The sequence below is a fragment of the Poecilia reticulata genome, linkage group LG12 (assembly GCF_000633615.1).
Source record: "Poecilia reticulata strain Guanapo linkage group LG12, Guppy_female_1.0+MT, whole genome shotgun sequence".
Taxonomy (NCBI): domain Eukaryota; kingdom Metazoa; phylum Chordata; class Actinopteri; order Cyprinodontiformes; family Poeciliidae; genus Poecilia; species Poecilia reticulata.
The window spans coordinates 6,259,620-6,287,119 of NC_024342.1; the positions used below are offsets into that span (position 1 = coordinate 6,259,620).

General features: G+C 40.6%; 2 protein-coding genes across 2 annotated transcripts in view; both read left to right on the forward strand.

The window, feature by feature from the left end:
* The window catches only part of fcho2 (FCH and mu domain containing endocytic adaptor 2), a 56,622-nt gene extending 40,004 nt beyond the window's left edge, over positions 1-16,618 (forward strand). Inside the window, exons 16-31 of the mRNA XM_017307926.1 lie at positions 197-235; positions 1,256-1,295; positions 1,425-1,510; positions 2,253-2,336; positions 3,864-4,373; positions 4,753-4,868; positions 5,840-5,969; positions 6,152-6,235; positions 7,882-7,941; positions 8,359-8,470; positions 10,188-10,343; positions 11,067-11,199; positions 13,219-13,418; positions 13,528-13,592; positions 13,666-13,830; positions 14,404-16,618. Of these exons, the coding sequence (XP_017163415.1) occupies positions 197-235; positions 1,256-1,295; positions 1,425-1,510; positions 2,253-2,336; positions 3,864-4,373; positions 4,753-4,868; positions 5,840-5,969; positions 6,152-6,235; positions 7,882-7,941; positions 8,359-8,470; positions 10,188-10,343; positions 11,067-11,199; positions 13,219-13,418; positions 13,528-13,592; positions 13,666-13,830; positions 14,404-14,426 (2,003 nt within the window). The 3' untranslated portion in view covers positions 14,427-16,618. The remainder of the gene's footprint in view (positions 1-196; positions 236-1,255; positions 1,296-1,424; positions 1,511-2,252; positions 2,337-3,863; positions 4,374-4,752; positions 4,869-5,839; positions 5,970-6,151; positions 6,236-7,881; positions 7,942-8,358; positions 8,471-10,187; positions 10,344-11,066; positions 11,200-13,218; positions 13,419-13,527; positions 13,593-13,665; positions 13,831-14,403) is intronic.
* Positions 16,619-24,542: 7,924 nt separating this feature from the next.
* Positions 24,543-27,500, forward strand: part of tmem174 (transmembrane protein 174) — a 2,979-nt gene continuing 21 nt past the window's right edge. Inside the window, exons 1-2 of the mRNA XM_008423538.1 lie at positions 24,543-25,172; positions 27,258-27,500. The exon at positions 27,258-27,500 is cut by the window's right edge and continues 21 nt beyond it. Coding sequence (XP_008421760.1) covers positions 24,583-25,172; positions 27,258-27,372 — 705 coding nt within the window. The 5' untranslated portion in view covers positions 24,543-24,582 and the 3' untranslated portion in view covers positions 27,373-27,500. The remainder of the gene's footprint in view (positions 25,173-27,257) is intronic.

Sequence of the window (27,500 nt, forward strand, 5' to 3'; positions counted from 1 at the left end):
TGTGTGTGTGTGTGTGTGTGTGTGTGTGTGTGTGTGTGTGTGTGTGTGTGTGTGTGTTTAGCTCCTAGACTCAAGTTATATTTCTATTATTTTTCTGAAATTTCAAAAATGTGGCAGAAATAAAACGATAAAGTTAAAATTGATGAATTTGCAAAAGGCGGTTGCATTCAAAGATGTATACTCTGCATACGCTCAGGGTTTACTGGAGTATCTACCTTAAGATCTAAGGCTAAGGGTGAGTATGTTTTAACTACAGTCACTGGCCAGCGCCTCCACCTCCCCTCCCAACTCCACCCTCATCTCTATCTCCTCCAGGGAGCCTTTCACACTGCTTCTGCAGCCAGCCAACCCCCCCTTATAGACGCTAACATCACTGATATTTATGGTTTTTTATCCCTCACTGCAAACTTTTAGTGTCCTATTTTGACAAGTTTACTCACCTGAATGGCTTTAATTTTGGGTTCTCTTCTACCTCTGGCGTTTAGGGGTACAGTTCCAGTCAGAAGTATGCATCCACTCGTCATATAATAATAATAATTATAATAATAATAATAATAATAATAATAAATTCCAGTGTGGAACGATTACACAACAAACAGCTTTCAACAGTTTTTAATCTCTTTTTACATTGGCGTAGATTCCACATGCCTTGTGCAGCCGTCAACAAACTCAACCTCTACTGGTCGTGTCATCGTTCCATCCTGAAAACAAAAACAATTCAAATGTTAAAAATGGCGAGCGTGTGCAGACTCCCGATGTTCAGGTTACTAAATGGATCTTTGAGAGAAGTTGTAGCGCTCTGGAAAAGCGGTTCCGATTAACCAAAAGCCACTTTTTTTGCATTGATTTCCACTTGCCAAATCCAACCGAAACCCACGTTTCAAAGCTCCTTCCTCTGTATTAAAACTTCAGTAGAACTCGGCAGATTAACACTTTTGCGGTACTTTGGTGCTACAGGGTTTTAATTTGTGAGGCATAAGTTGGTTGTTTCAAACGGTGCCTGTCGGAGGTCTGGAAACACCTGGATGTTTCGGAACTGGTTGAGTTCCGACCTTTGACTCGTACAGCGCTTCTCTAACGCTCAGCCGTAGGTGGTGGCTTTCTCTCGTGTTTATGTTTCAGGTCGAAGGTGAGACAAATGGAAATTGTTCTTTTATTTTTCTCTTTAAAAATCATACAATTATAAAAAGTTATTAACTTCCTCTCCGCACGCGCAAATTAAAAGACTTCTGCTTGTGCTTGTCTCCCCCCGCAGATGACGAACTAGCGAAACCCAGAGGGTCGACGCCATTCGAGTGAGTCGGAACATGAGAGATTTCTTTTTATTTTGTGTTTAGAACCAGAGTGACATTGTTTGCACAATTTCTGACTCACTAAGCGTCGACTTCTTCGTACATTGACGTGATTTGTCTCGGCTCTGGCAGGCTGTGCAACAACGACCTTCTGTCTCTGGATCCGCTGAGCTCTGCTTCAGGAGTCGGGTCCTCCTCCTCTCTGTCGTCCACAGCAGGTTAGCCGCAAAACCCCCCCAAAAAACAACAACTTCAAAATGTCCTGTGCCTCGAGACTTTTATTTTCCAGCAGAATATGATCTTTAATAGACTATCACACTTCGTATCACTCAAAGTCTGAAGGAAAGAAAATATAACTTTCTCCATTTTCTTTCATTTTTACACTCCAACCATCTACAGTTTGCCTTGCAGAGCTCTACTTTACTTTTCCTATGTCTTCTAATAATGAACATCTACTCTTCGTATGGATTTTATAAGTTACTGAACATGTTTCTCATGCTTTACATGCCCGACACCGGCGTTTAAACAGAGTGACATTAGCAGTGACCCGTTACTCAGGTTAAGCATAATCCACGGTTAATTGGCACCTCATCGAGGTCAGAGGGTGGGCTATGAAGCCCACAGGCACATATGTTGTCAAACAAAGTCTCATTACTGTCAAAGGTCTCGGCTTTAAAGTCAAAAGAGCATCAAAAAGTGCTTCTATTCGGATTCCTGATCAGAAGTAAGTGTCTCCGTCTACAGAGTAGCTGTGTTAATATCGTAGGACACACACGGGCTCCTCAAGTGTAAGATGACTGAATTATTATTTTTTCTTTTAATTTAAGTGTATTTGTACATTAATGATGCAATATAGGATTATATTGCACATTGATTTTTTTCTTAATTATTCCTTCTTTTTTTTTTGAGTTGACGTCACATAACGTTTGTTTTCATGTCCCTCTCACCTGTTCTCGTCAGACCTCGCTTCTGTCTTCTTTCCAATCCCTTCATCTCCATCTTTTCTGATGAATGACTCTGAGGTCTTTCTGCCAGAGGCAGCAGGTAAAATGTGTGTGCCTCTCTGTCTTGAGGAGGAATATTAACCTGAACGTGAGCCATTCATCAACAAACCACTTCCATGTTTATGTTTTTATCTTAAAGTTTGGTTTTCTTTGATTCCCTTTTCTAATACAGAGGTGCTCTTTTCTTCAATTGATTGACAAAATCACATTATTAATAACAAAATAACATGTTCGTTTTACTTTTGGACAGTCTTTCCATAAGTCTGTGGCTCCAGGTTCAGAGAGATTGCATTGCGCCTTTGAAAAATAAAACATACATATACTGGAACTGAAGATAATAGTGTAGGTTATAACAGTCAATAAAATCCCACTGAATTTATTAGAATTTGTGAAGTAAAGGTACATTATCTTGACTTCTTTCCTTTAGAAACACTGGTAGTATGTAATGCTGATGATAGTTAGATAAGCTCTAAGTTCAGTTAGTAAGCTAGCAGTCTGTGTTTTGTAGATTTGGTTAGTAAGTTAGCAGTCTGCGTTTCATGGGTTCGGTTGACAAGCCAGCAGTTTGTGTTTTAACACACTTGTCAGTCTTGCCTTCTAGCTTCCAAAGTATACTTCTAAAAACAAAACATCACTGTGATAATAGTAATCTGAAGCTGTCTTTTAGTGTCCACGTCCTGACTCCACACAGTAGGCTTTCTGTTATGTAAGAATATCTGTTAGTGCATCGAAACAGGTAATGGAGGGGCGAGTGCAAGTCTGCTTAAGAACCACATCATAGTCCTTTGCATCTGAAAAGGTAGCAAACATATTTTGATCTCAAATTGTCCTGGAAGCCATGTTTTTTTTCTTTTTTTAAATATGTCCAAAATAAATTATTAGTAGGGAGTGTATGGCACATTTTTGCCACTGCTTTGGAACTAATGCATGTGTTACTCAAATGTTACAACAATGAGCTGGAAATATCCTAATCAGTGTTCGAGTAAAATTAGCATATAGTTTGTCTGCGCTGATTAAGACTCATTCACCTCAGGATGCCGAATGCTTGAAATGGCTCCACTTGACTTATCACTTATACCTGCTTTCTGAGTAATTCAGCTTATAAATATGTGACCACTCGGGGGGGCAATCTGACTTTTTTGTGTGTTCAACTTTCCTCAGGTGATTCTCAAGTCTGTAGAGGAAAAAATTAAATGGGCTTGCGACTTAACATTAAAAGTATCATTTTATGTTCACAGAAAGTAGTGATGGAGCACAGTACAGACACAAAACTGATTTTGACATTTTTCCCTTTATGAACCACCCGATTGACATTGTAACATCTAATGTTAACTGTTTAACCTAAACCTCTAATTAATGGATAACAAACTCCTTACGTTTCACATAACACTGAATCTCCAAATTCAGGATTTTAATAGAGTACAGTTATTAACTGTGTTGTGATGCTTTTAAAATGCACTACAAGTGTTAAGTCTGTCAAATATATTCATTTTCTCTACTTTGCTTTTCTTTTTCTTTTCTTTTTTTTAACCTTTAACGCCTCTGTCGATCACATATCTTCCTTCAGTCGACACTGTGAGCCGCTTTACCCCAGTGGCAGAGCGCCAGCAGTCCAAAGATGTCTCCTCTTTCTCCTCATCCACCACCTCTCCCTGGGATTCCCCTGAAAACACTTCTCAAGGGCTGAGGCCTGCGCCGGTGAGGGCCCAGAGTGCCCCCATCACCCAGCCCACCAAGCCAATCGACCCAGTCAAAAGCCCGACCGCTGCTAGCCCCCCAAAGACCCCGAAGTCCGTTGACGGCTTCTCCTCTGTGTCCTGGTCCCAGAGCCAGTGGATTGCTTTCGGGGATAGGTCCGCTCCGCCGTGCCGTCACGGCTCGGGCTCTTCCGTAGCGGAGGTCCAGAAGGCTCCGGCTGGCGGCTTCGGCAGGACGAGCCACTTCCTGTCGAACGAGTCTGCTGATGCTTTCTGCAAAGCAGCAGCTGCGGCGGTCAGAGAGGACAGCAGCGTCTCTTTCGCTGACGTCTTCTCTGATAGGACAGTAGCAGCAGCCACAGCAAGCAAAATGTTTCATGGTAACAGTAACGTTGCTGTACAAGACACGCCGTGTGCCTGAGGGTTTGGAATTGATTTTGCCTGAGAATTGACAGTAACGTTTTTGGTTTTCCATTTGTTTTTTGTTGCTTTGGTTGTTTCTGCCGATGCTTTTCTGTTCCGTCTGCCTGAGATGCAAGATTTTTAATTTTTTGTTTTGTTTTTTGTGTGTGGTAAAACTGATTTCGGAATGTGTTTTCTCCATTTTATTTTATTACTAAATATTGTGTCATTGGAACAAGACGTGATGCATGAGATTCAACCGAACACACACACACACACACACACACACACACACACATTTGTACCTAGCCATACGTTCTTAACTCTCTAACCAAAGTGTGTGTTTTTTTTGTCTAGTGCCAGTACCAAACCGACCTACAACCCCTCTGGCGGCTGGAGCCCTCGTCCCACCACCGCGTCCTTCGTCCAGACCCAAACTCCCCACCGGAAAACTCACAGGAATCAATGAAATTGTGCGTAATCCTTCCACTGCTTATATATTTCCACGTGAGTTTTCTGTGCGCCTCCTCTGGTGGCGTGGCCGACAGGGCAAAAGATTTCCCAGATTCTTCAATGGCGTGACTTTACAAACGACACGTTTTCAAGTTTGAGCCAACTGGCTAATGCCCGTTTTGGCAAGCGTCGCTGCCTGTTTTCAGCTCAGTTTTTGTTTTGGGTATATTTGTCAAATCCTAGCTGAAAAGGCTTATTGAGATCCCCGGGCTGCCTTCCAGGTAATCCTGTCTGTCAACAGATTTCCGCTAAGTCCGTCAGGGGCCGTAAGGACAACAGAAAAAAAACAACTTTAGTTTGTATTTTTTTTAAAGCTTTTTGAGCTTTACAGCACTTTCTTTTCTCTCTACTTTGGGCTGAATGTATGATACCTCCTCCCCCGTGCCTTACAGTCGAAGGTTCTGCTCCCATGTTGTTCTGAACATTATTACTCAACTTCCTCTTAACTAAAACCTGTTGAGTTTTCCGTTTTTTTTCTCTTCTGATCGTAAATCTTTAAGTTCTTCTTGTTCCGAGTGTTTTATTGTGGGTTCGCTCTAAACTGATGAAACCATTTAAACCTCAATCTGATCCAAGCTTCTGATTCACTTTTCTCTGCTGCACTTTGGAAGGTGTGACAAAGAAATAAAACCCTTTTTATGCTTTTTGTCTTAACATTTTTCAACAACTTCCTTTTAGTTTAAGCGTACAACTAACACGGTAGTCAAAAAGTTACGTTTTTCGTTTTCGGGTGTTTTATTTCTTGAGTGTTGATACTTAAAATGCATTTAACTCTCCCTAAAATGTCGAGGGAGGATTTAATACCTTTTTTACGATCTGAAAGTTGTCTTCACTTCAAGTATTTACATGCAGTTGTCCGTCAGCTGTTCAGCAACATGTTTTTTCTTTTATTTCCTTTAAGATTTCAATCATTTTTTAAAAATTTCTTTAGGTCCGGCCTTTCAGCCCACCCAAAGCATCCAACGCCAGCCCCCCTCCGACAGCACCGCTCGCCCGGGCCGAGAGTTCTTCCTCGCTGTCCTCGAACGCCTCGCTCAGTGCCGGGAACACTCCCACCGTCGGTAGGATTGTTTCCTCGTACTGCTCACTTTTTAGAAAATCTCTCTCTTCTGCGTTTATTCCTCCCTCCTCTCCCTCAAACCCTTCCCCAACCTTTTAGAAAGGTTCTGCTCTGTAACTTGCTGTTCTCTGTACTGCTTTCCTTCCTTGTTTTTTTTTTCTCTCCTCCCTCCTCTTCTTGCAGGATCTGAACACATTTTTGCTCCTCCCCTCTCCTGCTCAGGGTCTGACCTCAGCAACTTTTCTCCTCATGTGCTTCTAAACCAAAGTGAGTCTGGCTTTTCGAACACAAAAGATGCATTTTTTTCCTCCCCCCCTCCTCTGTATTTTCACTGTCAGTGTTTGTTCTCTGGGTACATTTCAGTGATGGCGTCTTATGCAAATGTGCAAAAGTCTTGAGCCAACCCTCATCTCTTTGCATGCTGCTTTTCATAAACGGACCAGAGGAGAAACTACTTTTGGGTTTTCTAAAGAACTTTGAGGTTTTTCTTAAGGATTAATTGGGAATTTCCCCTAGTAAAGTTGTATTAAAATCCTAAATCCATTTTTATTACAGTAGCGTAATCTCACCCGGGGAAATTTAGAAAAAAATATTGTGTTTTATTTAAGTACATGAACTCAGTGGGAAATCCCCTTTTCCCACTGGTAGCACAATTTGTACATCACAACTCGCTGTGGTGAAAAATGACGTTTTGTTGTCACAAAGTCTCTTTAGCAATCATTAGACAATGTCTAGTGTGAGGAAATGACTACCCTGTACAACCATCACAAACATAAATAAGAGGAATTTTCTAAGCATGGCCAAAGCTTTAATAAATCTGTACTTTCTTGCCAAAAAGTTCTAAAATAATTTTCTGTGCTATCTGATTGGTCAAAACCTGCAATACTATCAACAGCAATTATCTAATAATTTCATTAGAAATATTAATTTCTTACAGAAGTGTACGTGAATGAAAGGCTGAGGTTTAAAAATAGAACAGAAATAGAATTTTGCGTCAGACTGTAGCACATTTCCATTTTTTGGCTATGCAGCCAAAAGTTAGAGAGCAAATTGGGTTATAATATAATAAATGTTGCTTTAAGGTACAGCTTTTGTGCTGTGTTTTCTCTCACCTGTCAGTGTTTATTAGGTGACCCAACAAACAAACAAAAAAAATCCTGTATTAAACCATCTAGTACATAGTTTGAACTGCAAGCAAAAACCGTCAACAGCTGCGGTTCCACTACAAGTGTGCGCAAATTAAACTTTCCCCGATATTCCACTAATGTCGGGAAACACAATTTTGCAATTGCTGTCTTTCCATTAAATAAAATGTGCAATTAAATTTAAGTTTGTTCACTCAATAAGTCTTTAAAAAACATGCCGCATCATCATCCCACCCGCCACTTCCTGTCGTGTTCTTTGTTTTTTCCACCAGTGGTAACATCTGGTTGCTCATCGCGAAACGTGTGATGTGAAAAAAGTGTTTATTTTGCCTGATTTTGTTGTTTTTGTTAATTTGATGCAGCTAAAAAAAACCACCTAATTGTAGCGCAAAAACTTTTTATCAACACTTTTGAAACTGCCGTCTTTCTAGTAAGCAAATTTACTTTCAAAATTCCAATTTGCACAATTCCATAGCCAATGGAAATGCAGCTAGTGACTCCTAGAAAACCTGGATATTGGCTTAAAACCACTCTAAGAAAGCACTGGACGAGTGTTCATTCAAGACTTTTACTTACAGTAAGTACTGTGTGTGTTATCTTTGCTGCTCATCTCTGTCATATCAGACGTGTTCGTTCGGGGCTCGTTGCCTCCCATTGTCACATTTTTAGAAAGTGTTCTCTCAGCGTCACGTCTCCTCACGCTGCGCTCTCTCTGTGCGTTTGTGTGTTTCCTCTCTTCCTCTTTGTGCCTTTTAATGTGGCGTAAAGAGGATGATGGGTTTGTAGCCAAGCTGCCCGCCTTTGAGAAGCGGTGTGAAGCACCAGCAGGTACGGATGAAGTTTTCGTTGGAGAACGGTCTTTTTTTGTGTGTGTGTTTACCTGAAAGGAAGTAACACCGATCTGCCTTTCAAAGGGAAATCAACCAGCAGCTAAAAATATACGTCGCTTTGCAGATGTTGCAGCTGTGTCTCGGCTGCTCTCTTTATCTAACATCTAAGTTTTTACGTCATTAAAACGGTTTATTAAATTTTTTGTTTGCATTTTGGTGTGCAGTGATTACGCCGAATGTTTGAGTTAATCAAAAGCAGCTTCTTTTACAATATCTACGTTAGTCCCTTTAATAACACTACTTATTTGTGCGAGTACAGATGATCTGACGTAAACGTACGAGGCAGCAGACCCGTAACCCTGAGCCCCTCTCTCCCTTTCTCTCTCTCTCTCTCTCTTTCTCTCTTTTTTCTCAGGGACGTCTCGCGGGCCGAGCCCTGTGACCCTGGCATCCCAAGATGCCTTACCCATCGCCGTGGCCTTCACGGAAACAGTTAATGCTTACTTCAAAGGAGCTGATCCTGCCAAGTGAGTCTCACATGATGCTCGGAAAGGCCTGTGGAGCTGATCTGCACATGTGCATGCTGCTGTTTGCGTGGGGACTATGTTGCACGAGCTTTACAGTCCGCACTTCTTACTACGCACTTTGTCCCCATCTGCACACCTCCGTTGTCTCTCCCTCTCCCTGTGCACGTATGAAAGGCTTTGCGCGAGTCTGACACCATTCTTTCAGGATGGATAACCTGCATGAGGAAGATTATGGTCTGGGACAGAGCAAACATACCGTCTTTTATTGGTTAACTGCTGCTAAATTGCTGCTGTGCAGAAGGCTTCTTTTTCCAGCTATTAGCAAATGGAACATTTCATAAGCAATGCAGCAAAGACACACCACAAGGTTGAGAGACCACCGCGGCCCACTAGACACACACACTGATGGTAGACTGGGTTTACATTACACCACTGAAGCGTGCAGATGTACAGAATATTACGCACCGACTAAATCAACCGCACGTTTTAAGTTAAGGCAAGAAACCAAACTTGCTGTTGCGTCAGAGGATTAGTTGGCTAAAAATTTAAGAATAAAACCCAATAAGTACAGGACATTTGATAAGTACTTCTTATTATTTTCTGAGTGCAGCTTACATAAATGGAATGACTTTGTTTAGTGAATTAGGAATCACTAGTTAGATTCTAATGAAGGATCAGTCAGCACCAGTGCGTTGTCTCTTCACATGTTCAGATGGACAACTTTTTGAATCGTTTGGGAAAAAACAATATATATATATATATATACACAACTCTGGAAAAAATGGTGACACTTCATTTGAAGCATAAAACCGACATGACACTGTCATAAAGTCATAAATATGAAGAAGTCTTTGTGAATGTTTACAACTGTTGTCATGAAGTGTCATTCGGTAAATAATGACACTTTCAACGCAAAGTTGCACTAAAAGTTGCATTAAAAGTGCTAACTTTGCTTTACTTGGTCAATAATTACTCTTTTAATGCAAAGTACTATTAAAATTAGCATTAAATGTCCATTGAAAGTGTCATTATTAATCGAATGACACTTCATGACAACAGTAAGCGATCATGAGAACTCCTTCATGTTCATGACAGATGTTATGTCATGTTTATAACGGTGTCAAATCAGTCTTATGCACACCCCTTCAATTATAATTTTACCAAAAAAATGAAGAGACCACTGCATTGAATCCCATTGGTTATTCCACCAAATATTGATATCTGAACTCTTCCTGAGTTAAAACATTAGCATTGTTGTTTCTAAATGAATATGAACTTGTTTTCTTTGCATAATTTGAGGTCTGAAAGCTCTGCATCTTTTTTGTTATTTTGACCATTTCTCATTTTATGCAAATAAATGCAAAAGGTTTGCTTGGAATTTCAGAGACATGTCAGAAGTTCAAAGAATAAAATAGCAATTCTCATTTTACTCAAACATATACCTATAAATGGTAAAATCAGAGAAACCAATCATTTTAAGTGGTCTCTTGGTTTTTTCCAGAGCTGTATGTTCCTCCAGATCACATATCACCTAAATACATGGTCCAATCCCAGTGTAAATGCAGTTCAAATCAGAGGTGCACCGGCAGATCTCTGACCATCAACAGAAAATAACGGGATCACACGAGACGTGTTCTACTTGTCACCGTTGTCATTTTGCTCTCTGTCACGAGGAAGCTGTAAAAGTATAAAACCGGTCGGTGGCTGTGCTCGGCAGGTGCATCGTGAAGATCACCGGCGACATGACGCTGTCGTTCCCAATGGGCATCATCAAGGTGTTCACCACCAACCCCTCCCCGGCCGTCCTCACCTTCAAGCTGAAAAACACCAGCAGGCTGGAGCAGATCCTGCCAAACCAGCAGCTCCTATACAGGTGAGGCCGCTCTTTTTTTTTTTTTTTTTTTTTTTTTTTTTAAATCTTCGCCACAAACCGGCTAGGCGACAAGAACCCGAGCGAGCCAATCGATGAGCTCAACACAAACGGGAGTCGCCGGCCCAGCAAAAGACGGATCTGGGCTCGGCCGTACGAACGCGCCTCCAGAAAACACACTACGCATCAGCGAGAGGAAATTCAATTAGTAATCCGACATGAAGCTATCATTAAGCTGTCAGGGAAATATTTTCCAGCCGTTTTTCACGACCGGGTTCTCAACTGTCCATGTCTCTTCTGAAAGACGCCCAAAACAGCAAGGAAGCACTTCATAAAGCGGGTACGTCATTCAGCGCTTAATTCATTAAACGTGTTGAGGTATGTCTCACCTCATTAGTTGTAGGGAGACGTAATTCGGTATATTTTTGCTTCCCATGTAGAAAAAGAAAAAAAGTTTTGTTAACATTTGTTTTATATTGCGTCTTCTCTCTTTTTTTTTTTTCCCCCTCCCTTCTCGCTCCGCTTCCTCCCAGTTATCTCAGAACCACACGGCTGGACTAATTGAATCAACTGGAATTTGTGATTTAGTAGCCGGTCGAATTTAACAGGGCCATATTTTCCGAGCTGTTGGAGCTTTACACACAAAGCCAAGGCGAGCAACGCCTAATTGAGCCTCTGATTATTCCCCGTCTGTGTCTCCCCTCTTTCTGTTTGCCTTTCATCCAGTGATCCTTCCCAAAGCGATTCCAACTCCAAGGACTTCTGGTTCAACATGCAAGCCCTGACATCCTACCTCAGAAAAGCCTCCGAGCAGAATCCGTCAGCCTCCTACTACAACGTGGAGATCTTAAAATACCAGGTCAGTCTGCCAGAATCGCTCCGAGAGCTTAATCCAGACAAAACAGCGTTGTTAAAAAATAAATAAAAAAAACACCTTGTTGAAGTTTTGCTTTTTTAATCTCAGTCTGAGGGCGAAGTCAGAGGCAAAGTCAAGTTTGAGCGTTAGGTTAGTGAAGTTCAAATGAAGGGAATTCAGGCATTTTTAAAGATGAGGAACAGAGCTTGTTCTTTGTGTTGGCATCCTTCACTATATGTCACCTCAGGCCTGCAAAAAACCAAACCAAAGTAACTTCTGACAATATCCGACTGGAGCGTCATCACATTTTCGCTAAATGAAAATATGACGACTGACCACTGGCAAAATGATCCAGTGTGTTATTGTTGTTTTTAGCCGGTCCATTCGGGTCAAACAACATGGTAACTCGATTCCATTGGGGTTGCCATATTTTGCCCGTTCAAGGTTGATTTCACGACAGCTGGGCAGAGTACCCCAAAAAACTGCTCAACTTGAGTTGCGCTACCTCAACATATTTTTGCTCAACTAAAAGTAAAAAAAACCAAAAAAATAAAGGGTAAACAAGTGTTTGGTAAAAAGGCTACTCAATTACCGATCAAGATCAGAAATCATTTCATTTTATTTTTATTATATCATCAGTCGGACCAAAATAGAAAGTTAAGTGGAAATTCTGATATTTTAAAGAGCAAAATGAAAAATAATTCATAGAATAACAACAAAATCACAGAAAATAAAATTTTTTTCCAAAACAGTTTCTTTCTAAATAAAACTGCTGGTATGTCTGGTGAATTTTTGGTTAAAATGAGTTTGTTCTTCATTTGGTGAAGTTGCTCACAGTGGGTCGAATATCCAGAAATTTTACTCAAGTAAGAGCAGCAATACGTCATAATAAAATTACTCAAGTAAAAGTAGAAACTACAGCGTAGTAAAAATACTCCTAAAAGTCTTTTTTTTCCCCAAGAATTTACTCAAGTCAGTGTAACTGAGTAAAACCCAACTCAATACAGCTTTTCAGACAGACTAGACCTTTTTAATTAAATGTCTCTGGCTTGCAGCTCAACCTTTTTACCCAAGGGATTAGTTTAGATCTGAGATTTTCAAAATGGTTTTAGATTTTTTTATTATTATTATTTTATTCCTGTTTATAGCCCAATAAAGTATTTTTGTTTGTTTTTTTTTTTCCCTGGAGAAAAGAAAATCTGAAAATTAAAAACAAAAAAAATCTATAAAGATGGGATGAATTCTGTTTCTCCAATCACCTCTCATGTGTAAAAGCTTGGACTAGGCAGGGTTTTAATATATTGGTTTGGCGTTCTTCGCCTACTTTCACTGCTCTGTCATTAAAAAGCTCTTAAGCGTTGGAACTGAGGGGGGAATTCAACTGCCACCCTCCAGAAAAGGAAAATTAAAATACCCCTCCAGGTACCAGACATACCCCTGCATACATAAGAAAATGCCATTTTCAGAAAACCTTACAGTCAAACAGTCAGACATTATGCAGTAAAACTATAGACATTTTTATTAATGCTTTTCATTTCAGCGTGCCACACCTTGATTATCAGCAACCCCCATCACGGCTCCTTCTGGAGGCCCCCCTGCTCGTATCGTCACTACATTTTTCAGTATGAGCAAATATTATTTCAACATTAAAAAGCTAAATTTCCATTTCACCACTGATGTAAATAAATCCATTCAGGGAGAACCGATAAATTGGCAAAAACTAACAGGCTATTTCCGTCTTACTGACGGTCCACAATCACTGAGGTGATTGACAAAAAGGCCAATGCCAAAGGACACTAAGACACTGTTATGCCATTTTGATGCTATTAGTAAGCAATGTTTCCAAAATGACAATATTATTGTTTATCGCAATCATTTCTGGGACAATTTATCCCTAAGCAAAATGACTTATTGCGACAGGCCTATTTCTGACCCTCGACCTCTTCTAGCCACGCCCCTCCTTGTCTCTCCGACTGCTGAGACTCGAAGGTTTGAGGTTTGACGCCCGTTGGTTGTGTTCAGGTGCTGTCCGACGGGATCCATTCGACTCCTCTCAATCTGGCCGTGTACTGGAAGTGTACGCCGAGCACAACAGACCTGCGGCTGGACTACCGCTACAACCCGGACTCCATGGACTCGCCCGGACCGCTCACCAACGTACAAGTCCTGGTTCCTGTCGACGGGGGCGTCACCAACATGCAGTCTCTACCCAACTCCATATGGTGAGGAACTGCAAACCAACAGGAGCCCGGTGTGGCCCACTGCAAAAACAAAAAACATTTATTTTTATTTTTATTTTAAAAACCTTGGGTGTTTTTTTTTCCCTTTTAGGAATTCAGAGCAGAGCAAGTGTCTTTGGAAGCTGAGCGACATCTCGGAAAAGTCTGAAAACGAAGGTGATGAGGGATTCATTTGTTTTCTCTTTTAAGTTCGTACAACTCTGCCAACCATATTGGTTTTTGACCTCAGGCGCTGGCTCTCTGCGGGCCAAGTTTGAGCTCTCCAATGGCCCTTCGAACCCGTCCACTTTGGCGGTCCAGTTCATGAACGAGGGCAGCACCCTGTCAGGAGTCGACATGGACCTGCAGGGGACTGGATACAGACTTTCGCTCAACAAGAAGAGATTTGCCACGGGTACGTCGAGCGGCATTTTAAAAAAAAAATTCACCCTCCTTTGCCTTCAGTGTCTTCTATTGGAATTTTACGTGACACGCCAACACTAATAACCGTAAAAGTCCCAACGGGGAGGAAAAGGATGCACGGTTTTTCAAATCTGCAACGACTGACGGGCTTTTGTTTTCAATCGTTTTTACTCTGACGACCCAAAATAAAAGTCAGAGCAATTAGCTTCAGAACATCAATGGTTTCAAAACATCAAACCAATCTGAAAATGTCAGTCAAAGACAACACAAAGAAACACGAAGACATTTATGACCACATTCTGTGTTCACTTGTTGTCTTTGATTAATATTTAAAAGTATGTTCTGAAACGTTGAAGTGTGACAAACATGAAAAAAGAGCAAGAATCAGGGAGATGGCAAGCACTTTTTCACACCACCATACACACCGCTCTGCGTAAGTCCGACACACAAATCCCCGGGAAACGGCATCAAAGGCTTCCGTCGAAGACGTGTGAATCCTTGTCGCGCCCCTGCGTGTGCCTGCCACCTTTCATATTTAACTTTTCCACATCTCTTGTGTCTTCAGGTCGCTACATGGCAGACTGCTGAGGTGACCCTGCCTCCGTCTCATCTTCGATCAAAAGAAAAATCGAAGCGTCCCGATTCGCCGGAGCACTTCTGCCCACGGTTTCGCGCAGGAAGCCAGAATCTCACTACAGTAAAACAGCACTGAGTAAAGAACACTGTTTAAAAAAAACAAAAATAATTTAAAAAAATGAAACTCAGATGAGCTCTCAGAAAAATGTGTAGATATGAAGTCTAATAATGCTTTCTGATCAATTATGTACAGAGACAATTTATTGATTCTCCATAAATTTATATTGTATTTGAAATTTTGAGAGAAAAAAAGGAAAAAAAAAACATGCACTAACAACTTTTCCAGAAGCTCTTTTCCCTCTTGTACTCATTTCCAAGAGCCTAGAAGGAATATGGAATCATATTATATTTTTTGTTTTCTGAGTGCTGATGAGTTGAAAAGCTCTCACCGAACTGTAAATAATAACTCTTGACTCTCAAAATCAGCTCTTTACTGATTTTTCTCTGATTTTTAAACATGTGCAATGAAGCAATGAAGGTCGATTCTGTCTCCAACAGCAGGACTCTCACACTTGTGGCACAAACTTGATCTTAAATTGTTCTTGTGCTCTCAGAAAATGCAAAAAAGGAAAAAATAAATAAATTAAATAAAGATCCAACCTCAGTGCCTGATCTTGTACTGTGGAACAGAAGTCAAAAAAAAAAAGAAAAGAGAAAACTGCCTCCATGCATTTCCAGATCTACCTGGGTTTGTAATTTGTAAAACAGATCCTGTTGACGTTTTTGATAAACCCTTAAGTGCTGACATTTATTAAAACGGGAGTCTCCGAATCATCTGTGAAACACTGTGGCGAATGTTAGAGACTTAAAAACAAAAATCGAGGGACGTTGAACCAAATTTAACTTTGCAGCCTTGAAATAAAATGTGCCTAAATCGGGTTTTTATTCGGTTTTGTTGTTTTCTTTTTCTACTTGTTTTGTATTCCGCAGCACAGTTTATGAGAAAAGCACTTACATTGTGCCCGGTGTGGTATTTACTCCTTTATTTGGATACTGAAGGGAAAATGTCGCCTCGTTTTAGTCCCGACTGTCTTCCGGAAATAAGTGAGTCTTCTTCGCCATCTTTGGCCGGAAACAACACGTTAATTTGGTTCGTTCTCTATCGGGTACGTGTTGTCAGGTGTTTAGCTAATAGCATCACCACAGGGCTAAAAATAACGATGCCTTACCGCGACTATCTGGCGTTGTCGATGCTGTGACGCCATGCTGCCATTAAACTTGCGACGAACTCCTCGTCTGTGAGCAGAAAAAACAAAAAAGTCGCCACGTTTTAAATCTTGGTGCTTTATTATACAACCTTTTTCTAACAAATGGTGCCCGCTTCAAATACGTTTTTTTTTTTTTTTTTTTTTCTTACTTCCTGGTGGAGAATTTCTAACTCGTACCGAACTTTTTAGCTGGTTGAGGTCGTCCTCTGATTTGGTAGAAATTTAAAGCGGTATCACTTTACACTGTGCGTCATATGTAGCTATTTGACATCTCAGACATGAAGAATAATCACGGCTCTTTGGATTTGATACCGAAAACCGTAACTCGTTGCGTGTTCACCAATGACTTATCGGCATATCGACGATAAATTCACGAAGTGTCTCAGTTTTAAAGCTGTAGCGCACCGTTGTCAAATTACGGACACAAATTTGAGTCGTGTTTTGGGCTAGTTTTGTAAACGGAAGTGTTCACCATTAAACTAAAGTGCTGACACTAACTAATCTTGTATGTAAATGTGCATTCACATTTTGTTGGTACAATGTTAATTTTTGCTACAATTTAAAAAAAAATCCTAACGAATCAACTTCGGGCTTTCAACTTGTTTGTTTAAATAGTCCTTTTTTTCCCCGCTCCACCCCAAGCAAGGCAAACACTTTTTATTAATGAGCCCACCCGTTCTGAAACTGTATTGAAGAATAAGCAAGCTGGTTCTTGCTGTCGCCCCAAAACTATAACGCATTTTACTGAGGTAATCTTCCAGGCCCCGCCCCCTTTCCTTCTCATTGTTTTGTATCTAAGAGCAACGTCGTGTCAGTGATTGTCACGTTTTTATCAATATCTCTGCCATTTCTGTCTGTTTTATGATTTCTAATTGTACCTGTATTAAATGTGTAATATATGAATATATACAAATATATGAAAATGATGACTTTAAACGTGACCTGTGTGGGTTTTTTTGTTGTTGTTGTTTTTTCCTTTATTGCTGTAGCATAAAAAAAAAAGATGTAGAAAAATCCAGATTTTAATTTGGGTACAGTTGGGGGGGGGGGGGATCTGGGGGAGTTAGAAAATAATTGTTTAAAATAACAAAATTATTGGTACGTAGTTGTTAATAGTACAGTTGAATCCAGAGTTAAAAATTTACCAATAAAAAGGCGAGAACTGCTTTTATTCTAAAGCAAGATTTTTAAAAAAATTATAGAAGTATAGATCCACATTTTAGTTGAAACAATCTAATTATTAATATTTCATCCATTCAACTATATGTTTAAAACACAAACATCTATCATGTCGGATTCGTGAGATTTTAAAGTGGCTGTGTGAGTCGGTGAGAACAATTTCCCGAAGCTTTCAGGAATGTTTTTTTTATACAGTACAATTACAAATCCCCCATTTTGCTTCCCATTTCAGGACAACCTTGTTTGCTTTAAGGTTGAAGACAACAATCTGAATCTATTCAGCGCTCCGTCATTGACGGAGACAAACGTCTTGAAGGGGCCCCCGAAACTGCAGCTAAAGCACTCAAGATTGGACTCCATTCAAACCTGCAAAGTTAAAACACTGGAAAGCTACAAGACAAAAACAGCAAATCTTCTGTCACTTTTTTTTTTTTTTTTTTCCAGAACCGGAATCTACTGTCCAAGGACCTGGATCTTGGCCGCTGAACACGTTGCGAACGGATAGAGCGTGAAAGCAAAGCTCTTAAAGGCAAAGCTACACATGTGTTGCAGACGTTATGTTTGGCCTGAGAGCCCCATGCAGTGCTTTGCTTACAGGGAGATGTGTTCATGACTGTGCGTGCACACTCAGCACTGTATCAACACCGTGTGCGTATTTACACGCTCAGTCATCTCCTTGCGTCCTGCCTGACGGAGGACTTCCTCTTTGCTGTTTGAGATCCAGCCTCTGCGCTGTCTTTCCTCGGCCACATGTGCGAGCCATCGGTGCTGACGCTTCCGCCTCACTCAGACAGACAGAGAAGCCAAAGATCTTGAGGTCCTCCGAGTATTGAGAGCCATTTCTATGGAGAGCCATTTCAGCCAAAATTAAATAAATAAATGGGTGAAATAAATGAATAAAAAAATGAGTAAAATAAATCAATAAATGAAAAAAATGAGTGAAATAAGAAAATTAGTTAAATAATTGTCATTTTTAGTCCCATTTGTATTTGTTCATTTATTTATTCCCAGATTTTTATGTTCCCATTTTTAATGGTTAAATGAAAAATAGATTAATAAAAATGGGTAAATATGTAAAGGGATAAATGAAAAATGGGTCAACATAAAAGGGAAAAATTAAAATTGGACAAATAAAAATGGGAACATAAAAATGGTTAAATTAATATGGGAATAATAAATGAACAAATACAAATGGGACTAAACATGACAATTACTTATTTATTTAACTATTTTTTTTATTTATTTGACTCATTTTTCTATTTATTTCACCCATTTATTCATTTATTTATTTAATTTTGGCTGAAATGGCTCTCCATACCCCGAGTTGTGGCGATAAACTCGGAAACACAGAAGTGAGACCTGCGAGCAGAAATCACCTCCCAGAAAGGGCCAGATCATTTTGATCATCTAGGATCGGTGAATGTTGACAAAAAGTTACTAAAAATACAAACTTTTTTTAAGCAAATGTCTAATTTAGATGAAGGAATGTTAAGTTTTATTTTCTGGATAAAGCTAAGGCAAGTTGGCTTTGGTTAGCCTGGTTTGTTCACTTGCGCTGTCAAAAACACAATGCTGCAATGTTAACTTTATGAACAACACTGACAGAATTAAAAATGGCTTTTCTGTTGTGACCATAATTTTACTCATAATGGTTAAATTAGTTCTACTTCCATGTGTGTGGCAAAACCTTTCAACAGTTTAAGTGTGGAAATACACACAGAATGTACAAACACCATCCAGTTTCTGAAAAGATTTGAACAAAGTAACTTTGGAACAGTACTCAGCTGTGGAGGAATTAAAATAAGTCGATTACGTGCGACTTAATTTGTAAGTGTGTGGAATTAGTTTGGCGTTCATATTGAGGCATGTAACAAAACAGAGAAGAAGAAAATATATTTCTACTGTCTACAAGAGAACAAAAAACAACTGATCTTAGACTATTTTGATTGGTGGAGGATTCACAAGATTTCATTACATTTTCTTGCTTAATTTTAAGCATAATTTTAAATTGTCGAATACAAACCGCATGTATGTTTGGCTGCTGTTTTTCTTTCTATTCCTATTACTAGAGATGTGCCGGTCAGGCTTTTTCCTGCCGATACCGATCACTCATGAGGGCCGATCACAGATACCGATCACATAATTATTATTATTTTTTTATCATAAACACTACCGGTTACATTATGTGGAAAAAGGAACCATGAATTCACCATAATTTAGACAAAAATTTGTTTTTAATAACTTTCCAAGAAGAAAACTAAATAAAACAGGAATTGTGCAAATTGTACTGCTATCGGTAATACTATCTTTTACGAACTGAAAATATATGAAGGCTCTGAAGAGGCTAAATAATGAGTCAAAATAAAACCTCTCAACATTACCAAAAAATTAAAGTATAAAACTTAACATTCAAAGGCAAATACAGGTTCCATTACAATAAACAATCCTGAGTTACTGAATGAAAACTTYCTGAYASCATGGYGGCTAGCTGATTACTGYTAGTTCTGAKTRGCTRTTTCTGRYTGAGYGGAGTAATTATGCAGAGCAGGGAGGAGATCGATTATTTTTTTATAGATTATCTGTCTCATGTTAGGACAGCGAAAGTTTTAATACGTATGAAAAATGTATTTTTTTTAGGTTAGATGCTGCAGCTTTAAACAGAGGTTCGGGGTGAGAGTCACTACCAGGTGGAGCAGAAGCGGCGCTCCGTCTGTGAAATATTACTGCCTGTAGCATAGCAGTGGTTCAACAGCGAGATCAGAACCAGCGTCTTACATCGCAGCTCGAAGACTTAAATAATTTTGCGGGTTATTTGTTTAGCTTTCTGACCGTCATGCTAATCCGGGKGAGTGTTTGTAGCTGTGCGCTGCTTTACCTGCTATCTGATCCTCCATATGTCTTTTTTACTACAGTGAGCCTCGATGTAGCCAAAATCCGTCAAGTATGGCATCGTTTTTATGTCGTATTAGCTTCGTTGTGTTGATGCATTTTGACGTGCTTGCAACACGCAAACGTCCCCATTCACTCAGTGCGTTATAGTTCCACATCGCTTAGGACTTGTTGCTGTGTGAAGGAAAGAGGAGACCAGCCGCATAGGCAGGCTGCAAAATGAGATGCAGGTGATCGGTATCGGCAACAAGAGACAATGATCGCCGATCAGCGATCATGCACTTTTTCACGGAAATCGGCTGATTATGATCGGTGACCGATCGATCGGCACACCTCTAACTATTACCTATTTACTCAATTAGAGATGAAAATGTATTTCCTCTGACATGTCTGAAATAAATAAACCGAAACCAGTTTGACTGGAGCCCAGATTCCTACAGGAAAAGGGTCTAAAACTCCATTCCACTGTCACCATGAACAAATACCACCATAGTTAAGTTTTTTAAAGATATTAACCCGTGTGTGAAAGTAGGACTACAATGTATTTCAGCTGCAGGCAGCCTTTGCACCTGAGATTGGAAGTGTGGCATATATGTTCTGAAATTAATTAATGCTGTATTTATCAAGCAAACATATTTTGGGTTGTGGAAAATAAGTTAATCAGAAATCCAATTGCAGTATAAATTGGTTTATCCCGTATCTGTTATTTGTTACTGTCATATTTGCGTACTGCCTTGGTTTTTAAGAAAACCATGCAATTGTGTTAAGTTTCGAATCATCATTGTCTATTTATGAAAGCAGAGGAAAGAACGCGTCTGTTAATCTTTGATTGAATTATTCACCTTTTTTATGGCTTTTACAAAAGGACTGCATGCTCCTAAAGCCAAGTGTGTATAATTTGTGACATAGTCACCCATTATCGACCAACGCACACTGGCTGCTTACGTGTATCATGAGGGCACTGAATCTGTCGATTCACCGCGCCTTCACATTAGCGTACCTTTTACTTGCAGCTCTGCAAAGGTACTGGACTGAACCATTTCCGTTGACGTGATAAATGGCATGTTCACGGTTGATCGAGCGGTCCGTCTGGTGTTGATTGAGAGGCCAGGCCTTAGCATCAGCCTCGTGAAATGGTCTGAGCAGAGAGAACGAAAGCATTTCGTCTTTGTTGTTCACCACACAGTTGTGTTTGTTCAAAGGCCCACTGGAGCCATAGAACTGAGTTATTCTCCCATCCAGAGAGCAAGACCGACATCAGTAACATTTACGGACAATTTGAAAGTGATGTGTCCATTTGATCTTCCTCCTCACCACGAGGAAAACCATCTGAACAAATAAGCAATAGACTAAGTTTATTGCGTTAATATGGATTCCTATCCTGCTCATTCCAGAACCCAGAGGACCTCTTTAAAATAACTCAAACCCTGAACGTGTCAAACTTTCGTCCAAGGAAATCTTTCACATTTTTCCACCCGGCAAGCAGATTTGTTTCAACTGTTACCCTAAATTATGAACGTCTATTTTTTTTTTCTATGTGGCCGACACTAGCAGAGCATTTTCATTGCTGCCAATCAAGCAGATTGTTTTCTTGTAATTCTTGGACCTAAACGTCTAACAGGAGTTTCATTAAAGCTAATATAAAGAAATTACCTTTGTATAGAAGGTCTTGACACTGAGCCGATTTTGTATGTTTTAATAGACGGCAAAATTCAAGCAGACATTTCCAATCCCGTCCTGTTTGCAGGTAAATCTTTGAAGTAATAAACTTATATTAAAATCACTCATCCAGCCTGATGGATTTCAGCTGTAAAGCCACAACTTCTGGTCAAACTTAACAACACTTGGATCTAGGCCCCACGCAATTTATTCCTACACCAGTTCTTCTCGGGAGAGAGGACATTTTTCAATCACTGAGGTCTGCCTTCGCTGGGATGAAGTCATTTTGTTTAAAAAAAAAAAAAGGATTTTCCATCATAACACAACTTGAATTTTAAATTAAGCTTACACAAACACACATGCAAAGATTTCCTGGATGTCTGGAGCTGGAAGTAATTAGATCAAGCTTCACAAATAGCTGATTTCAAAATGAGCAACCCCTTCTGTCTGTTTGCAACAGCGAGCCGCTGAGTCATGTGAAACCATAACCCCAAGGTCAGACGAAGATAATGAGCTCGCCTAATTGCATCGCTGCTCTCTGGCAGCAGCAAGCAGAAACTGTTACACTACTGGTTCTACTGTAAGGGATTTTTGGTTTGTTTTGTTTTTCATTGTTGAAAGGACTCGTTTGCGGAAGAATTTAAACCAATAAAACGGCAGCAGCCTGTACTCCAGTGGCAGCCCTGGATAGTACTGGACCCTTCCGTGCCATGTTCACAGAGGCATGTCACAGGCTATTTGTCATCGTTCAGGTGTGTGTGCGTGTGTGTGTGTGTTTGGGGGAGGGCGATGACTGAGAAACGATCATATTTTAATTCCTGTGGTGAACCTTTGGAGCTGTTAACATACCAACGGAATCTGCCGTTCCGAAAATGTCTGAGCGATGTTGATGGAGAAGCAAACAAATGTCTAGCTGTGGTAACCGACTACACATACATGTGTAGAGCCTGTGAAAACTACTTTAATCGCCTTTTTTCTTTATCTGGGTAGGAGTTGAAAGCCGAAACGTTCCTTGTTGTTTACTTTCTCACCTTGTTTGGTTGCGGGTAACAGAAATACTCGACTCAAATCGTGAAAGGAGCAAATCCAGCTCGTCTTGCCACCATTTCTTTACCCAAAACAAAGGGCTCAATCAGTCGAGGGGCTTCAAAGGGAAAACTGGATGCCGGGCCATTTCTATGGGATTTGTGGATTTACATCTTTAACAAACGCGCCTAAACCAACAACCTTAAAAACACCTTAAATGCCACAAATGCATTTAAGCCTTCAGGATGGGATGTACTGACTCTAATTTATACACAAGGCCATGTATTACCCTCTGACTCCTACTTCAAACCTCCACCAAGGTTGTTCTGTAATCTGAACCACCTTGGTGCAAGCTCACATGTACAGAGGATAAGATTTGAGACATATGATCGACCAAGTAAAAATATCTGCTAAATAATTTGAGACAATTGGGGGTTTTGAATGAAGCGAAGGTTCTCCAACATTTTGTGCTTTGTTATCTCTCCAATATCATCAGCGTTTTGCAACACGTCTTTCTTGAAGTGTTGTCAAATTACCGAATACCATAGATGCGTACAGTACAGATATACTCTGTTCTCAAAGGCTCACCGTGAAGGTACCAAGCAGATTGCAGTCCTGAAGCTAAACAAACCCTGAGCTCAAGGGATCAATGGACCCAGGAGTGAGTCAACAGGAGACAAGCACACACAGAACCTTCCTTCCTTCCTTCCTTCCAGAGAGGAAATGTTCTCTCCATAAATATTTGGAGTTTGCTAATTGAAAGAATCTGCACAGCTGCAATTCCAGGAGGTTTCTTTAAACACAGCTCTCATATGGGCCCTTTGTGCCTGTCCCCTTGTTCATTAGCATCGAGTGAAATGAGCTGGGGCTTTGGTAAACAGTGGGACGCACACAGGTTAGACTTGATCGCTCTCTCGTATTGTGTGCGCGATAATCAGTTTGTTTCCCTCCCCCCCAGAGACCCCTTTTGTTTTGCTTTGCCATAAGCATTATCCTTGCTCCTTGATTAGCGGGAGGTTGCTACATGCAACATCATGAGGACGTGCTTTCATGTAGGTCTTTGAACAACATGTCTGCATGTCACTGTTTGCATTTGGAATTAGAATTCAATGAACATATGTGAATATATATATTTCTTTTTACCACACTGTACAAACACATGTCAGACTGTTTGCAGACGGTTCTGCTGCCCCTCACGTTGAGCAGCCAAAGACCACGACTGCAGAGTCAGAATAAACAAGCGCATATGTATGTAGCGCACATAAAAGCCGGGTAAACCAACAGAAAGTATGCTTTCCCTGAGCTAAAGTCATCAAAATGACTTCTTGTTTTTCAAGTGCAGGAAGCTTGCTTATGTATATAAAAAAAAGTTGTCATGAAACAGCATGAGCTTTTCCCCTCCTGCAGGTCGTGGCAAAGAAAAAAAAAAAAAAAACATCCAACCTCAGCAGACATCTTGGATCGAGTCCAGCGGTTCTTCCAGTGGGACGTGTGGCTGTTAGATGTAGATCGCTTGCCTTCGAACTGCAAGTGTGAGGGGTGCGTAAGCCCTTTTGCTTAACATGCAAGACTGATTTCTGGACCATCAGAGTGTGATCTGTTGCCAGTAGCAGCACAGCAAAAAAAAAAAAAAAGTCCAGATAAAAGCAGACGTGCTTTTTATCTGGACACCGGTTATGGCATCTGGAATGTTTGTGCAGTTCCCTTGTTTTTCTCGATTTCAGCTGTTCTCTTGCTGCTAAATTCCTCTACAGCTACACTAATGTCTAGAAAGCAAATGTGTTAAGAGATCAAAAGATGAAGAAAAAAAAACTGCTTGCATGAACTTGCTAATTTCTAGAGTTTTAGCAATAACTGAAAACCTGAAAACGACTCAAACAGTGACAGAGAGTATGTCCATTTGGTGTCAGTGTGTTTAATCCATTGTCCAACAGGAAGGACTGGCTCTCATTCAGTCACATTGTCCACATTTGTGCAAACTCTATTTTCATTTAACCAGCAATATGTAATGGAAAGTTAATTTATAACTTGTCGCCTCGACTGGAAATCCAGTTACTCTGTGTTCATTCATTTCACTTTGTCGACCTCTGTGGGAGACGGTGTTCGTCATGTGAAGCTAGATTCACTGATGAGATTACTGGACTAAAATGTTGGGGCGGAGGTATGTGGGAACCGGCAATCCAGTTTCACGTCCACATCTATCAGATGGTTTGATGGACGGTGAGACAACCAGAGCTGCCCTGTTGCTGTCCGGCGTCTTCCTGGCGATGGTGGGTGTCACCTTCACGGCTATGGGCTGGCATCACTTCCAGGCCCTCCTCGGCTTTCAGTGGACCCAACTTCTGGGCCCCATCCTGATCTCAGTCGGAGGTGCCTTCATGCTCACCAGCGTGTGCAGGTTTCATTCGGTGTCCTGTTGGCCTCGCAGGCGACAGGGGGAAGAGATATATGTTGTTCCTGTGCGGGAACAAAACTCAAGAGGTCGCCCAGTTGTGGTTCATAACATAAATCAGCCGGTGATGTTACAGGGCACCGCGACAATGCTGTGCATCCCACCTGCTTATGACTTCGTGACCCAGGAAGCGCGACCACAAGGCGATCCTCGGCCCGGTAGCTCTGTGAGAGGCGGCGACGCAGACCTTCTGCCTTCGTACGAGTCTCTGTACTGCTTGGACAACGCAACGTCTGCGGCAGGAGACTGTACGCCGCACAGCGCAGAGGCAGGTCACGGAAGCAGGTAGCCGATCAACTTTATTTGAACCCCAAGTTTGCATCCAGTGTCTTGCACAAGTGTCCATAACCCTTGAACTTTTTCTACATTTTGTGATAAAAATGACAGATTATTTGATTGGTATTTTATGTTTTGGCTGACAGAAGGGAGTGTATGATTGCAAAGTGGGAATGAAGTGTTAATTCTTGTTTGTGAACTTATTTTACTAGACAAATATGAAATGTGTGGCATGTTTTTGTATCCCCCCCCCGCCCCTCACTGAATTGATCATTTATTCACTCCTGTTAAGAGCTGTGAGTCTTTTGGGGTATATTTCTATCAACTGGAGGGGGAACTCCCACCCCACACTCACACTTTTTGGCACCCTCCAAACACAGAGGCGTCACATTCATTTTTCATTCCGGGCCATTTCAATATTATGAATGTCTACGAAGTGGCAGAACGTTTTAATTAAACTACACATAAAAAAAACCTGTTATTATATTAATGCAATAGCTCTCTCTCCGTTTGATGAGTACTTCTTGAACTTAAATAATACTCTACATCTTTTCATATTGATGTAATTTGGCAGTATATATAAAATAAACTGATTTGATTGAAAACTTACAGGAGCTTATTTCTTTTCTTATGCTTTATTTACTCTTATTTTATGTTTGCTTTGTTTCTTTAGTAGAACTGTGGAGCACTGTGATCAGCTGTGATCAGCTGTGATCAGCTGTGTATATGTGACTGTAATGCACGTCCTCAAATTCAATTGAGTAATTGTAAAAAATACTTTATTGATCCCAAAGGAAAATTAAATTAATTAAATCTGACACACATGTCTGTCCCTGATTAAAACAAAAACCAAGAGCCTCCCCACGGCATCGTCTTTCATCTCTCCAACAACAGCCATCGTGCCACTTTTTCACTTTACTGCTTAAGAAAACAATCGAATAATATTTTCCTTCCACTTTAGAATCATATGCAACTTTTGGTCTTTTATTTATTTATTTATTTATATTTTTTTTATATATATAAAACCCTGATGAAGTACTCTGCAGTTTGCGGTTTTAACATGAAAACAAGTATACTTTTGCGAGGCACTGAGTATTCAGGCTTAATGAATGGAAGAATGGGAGAAACCCAGTGAGCATACAAGCTCTTTAAGTGGGGATGCTGGTAAATCCAAATTGTTTAATTTACTTCCAGATCAGTTTTGCGCTCGGCTCTGTGGTTTCGGGCTCCTCAAACGCATGGTGACATTTTTGACTAACTTTGCACACAGTGTGAGTTTTGCTTTCCTTTTTTGTTGTTCGGCAGCTGAAATCTGGTCGCCCTCTAAAATGGTAGCAAAAATAATCCGATATTCCCCGCAGCCGTTCCTTAAAATAAACTTTTCCTCGCTGGAATACGGGGTGACAATCTGACCCGAAATGGCAGACATTTCTTCAAATAATCCGTCTTCAAGAATACAAGATTATATCACGGCCATTTTGTTCTGAAATGCGTGTCTTGGCTACAAAACAAAACAAAAAAAAAGCACAGCTTTTGAGTCGGAGATTAAAAGGTTTTTATTTTTCCCCACCTGTTCCTTACGCACAATCCGAGGCTCGGTTTTTCTTTCGCTAATTGCAGGGCCGTCTATTTGAAATTCAATCAAACAGTCTCACAGAGAGACTTCTCGCTATAAACACAAAGCTGCATTCCTGGTTTTCACTTTCTTTTATTGCTTTTAGACAATTACTCCCAGCAGGTCTCTGGGCGAGCAGATCTCTTTAACACAAGCAGACAGCGGGGAATAATACAGTTAACCTGGGACGACTATAAACTGCAGCTTCAATCGCACAAGCATGCCAACTCAGCCACTGGTCCCCCCACTGACCCCCCCTCAGCTCCTGACCTGCGTTTTACTGCGTTTCCAGGAGTTAATGCCAAATCGTCGAGGGAGAAATCGCTCCACCTCTTGTGTTTTTCTTTGAAAGGGCAGCAGAGGTTTAAACATAACCAATTGAGCCTGTAAACATTTGGATGTTTGCCAGTTTTTCTCCCTCGATTTCTAGCTTGTCTGATGTTTGCTTTCTTTCTTTCTTTTTTTTGTTTTTACCTTAGAGCACCGAAGACGGAAAATGAAAGAGGACGCCTGGAAGGGGTCGGGTCCACCTGTTCTAAACCACCTGCGTACGAAGACATTCACCCTTCACCTCCCAAACACGATTCGGCTTAAATGTCAGAGCATCCGGTGGGGCGATGTCAACGCTTACGCTGACGACGTTGTTCCTTTTTCTTATAGCAGGCTTTAAAAAAAAAGAAGAAAAGAAATCGATTCTATGCTGTGTATCACATCTTTTCAAT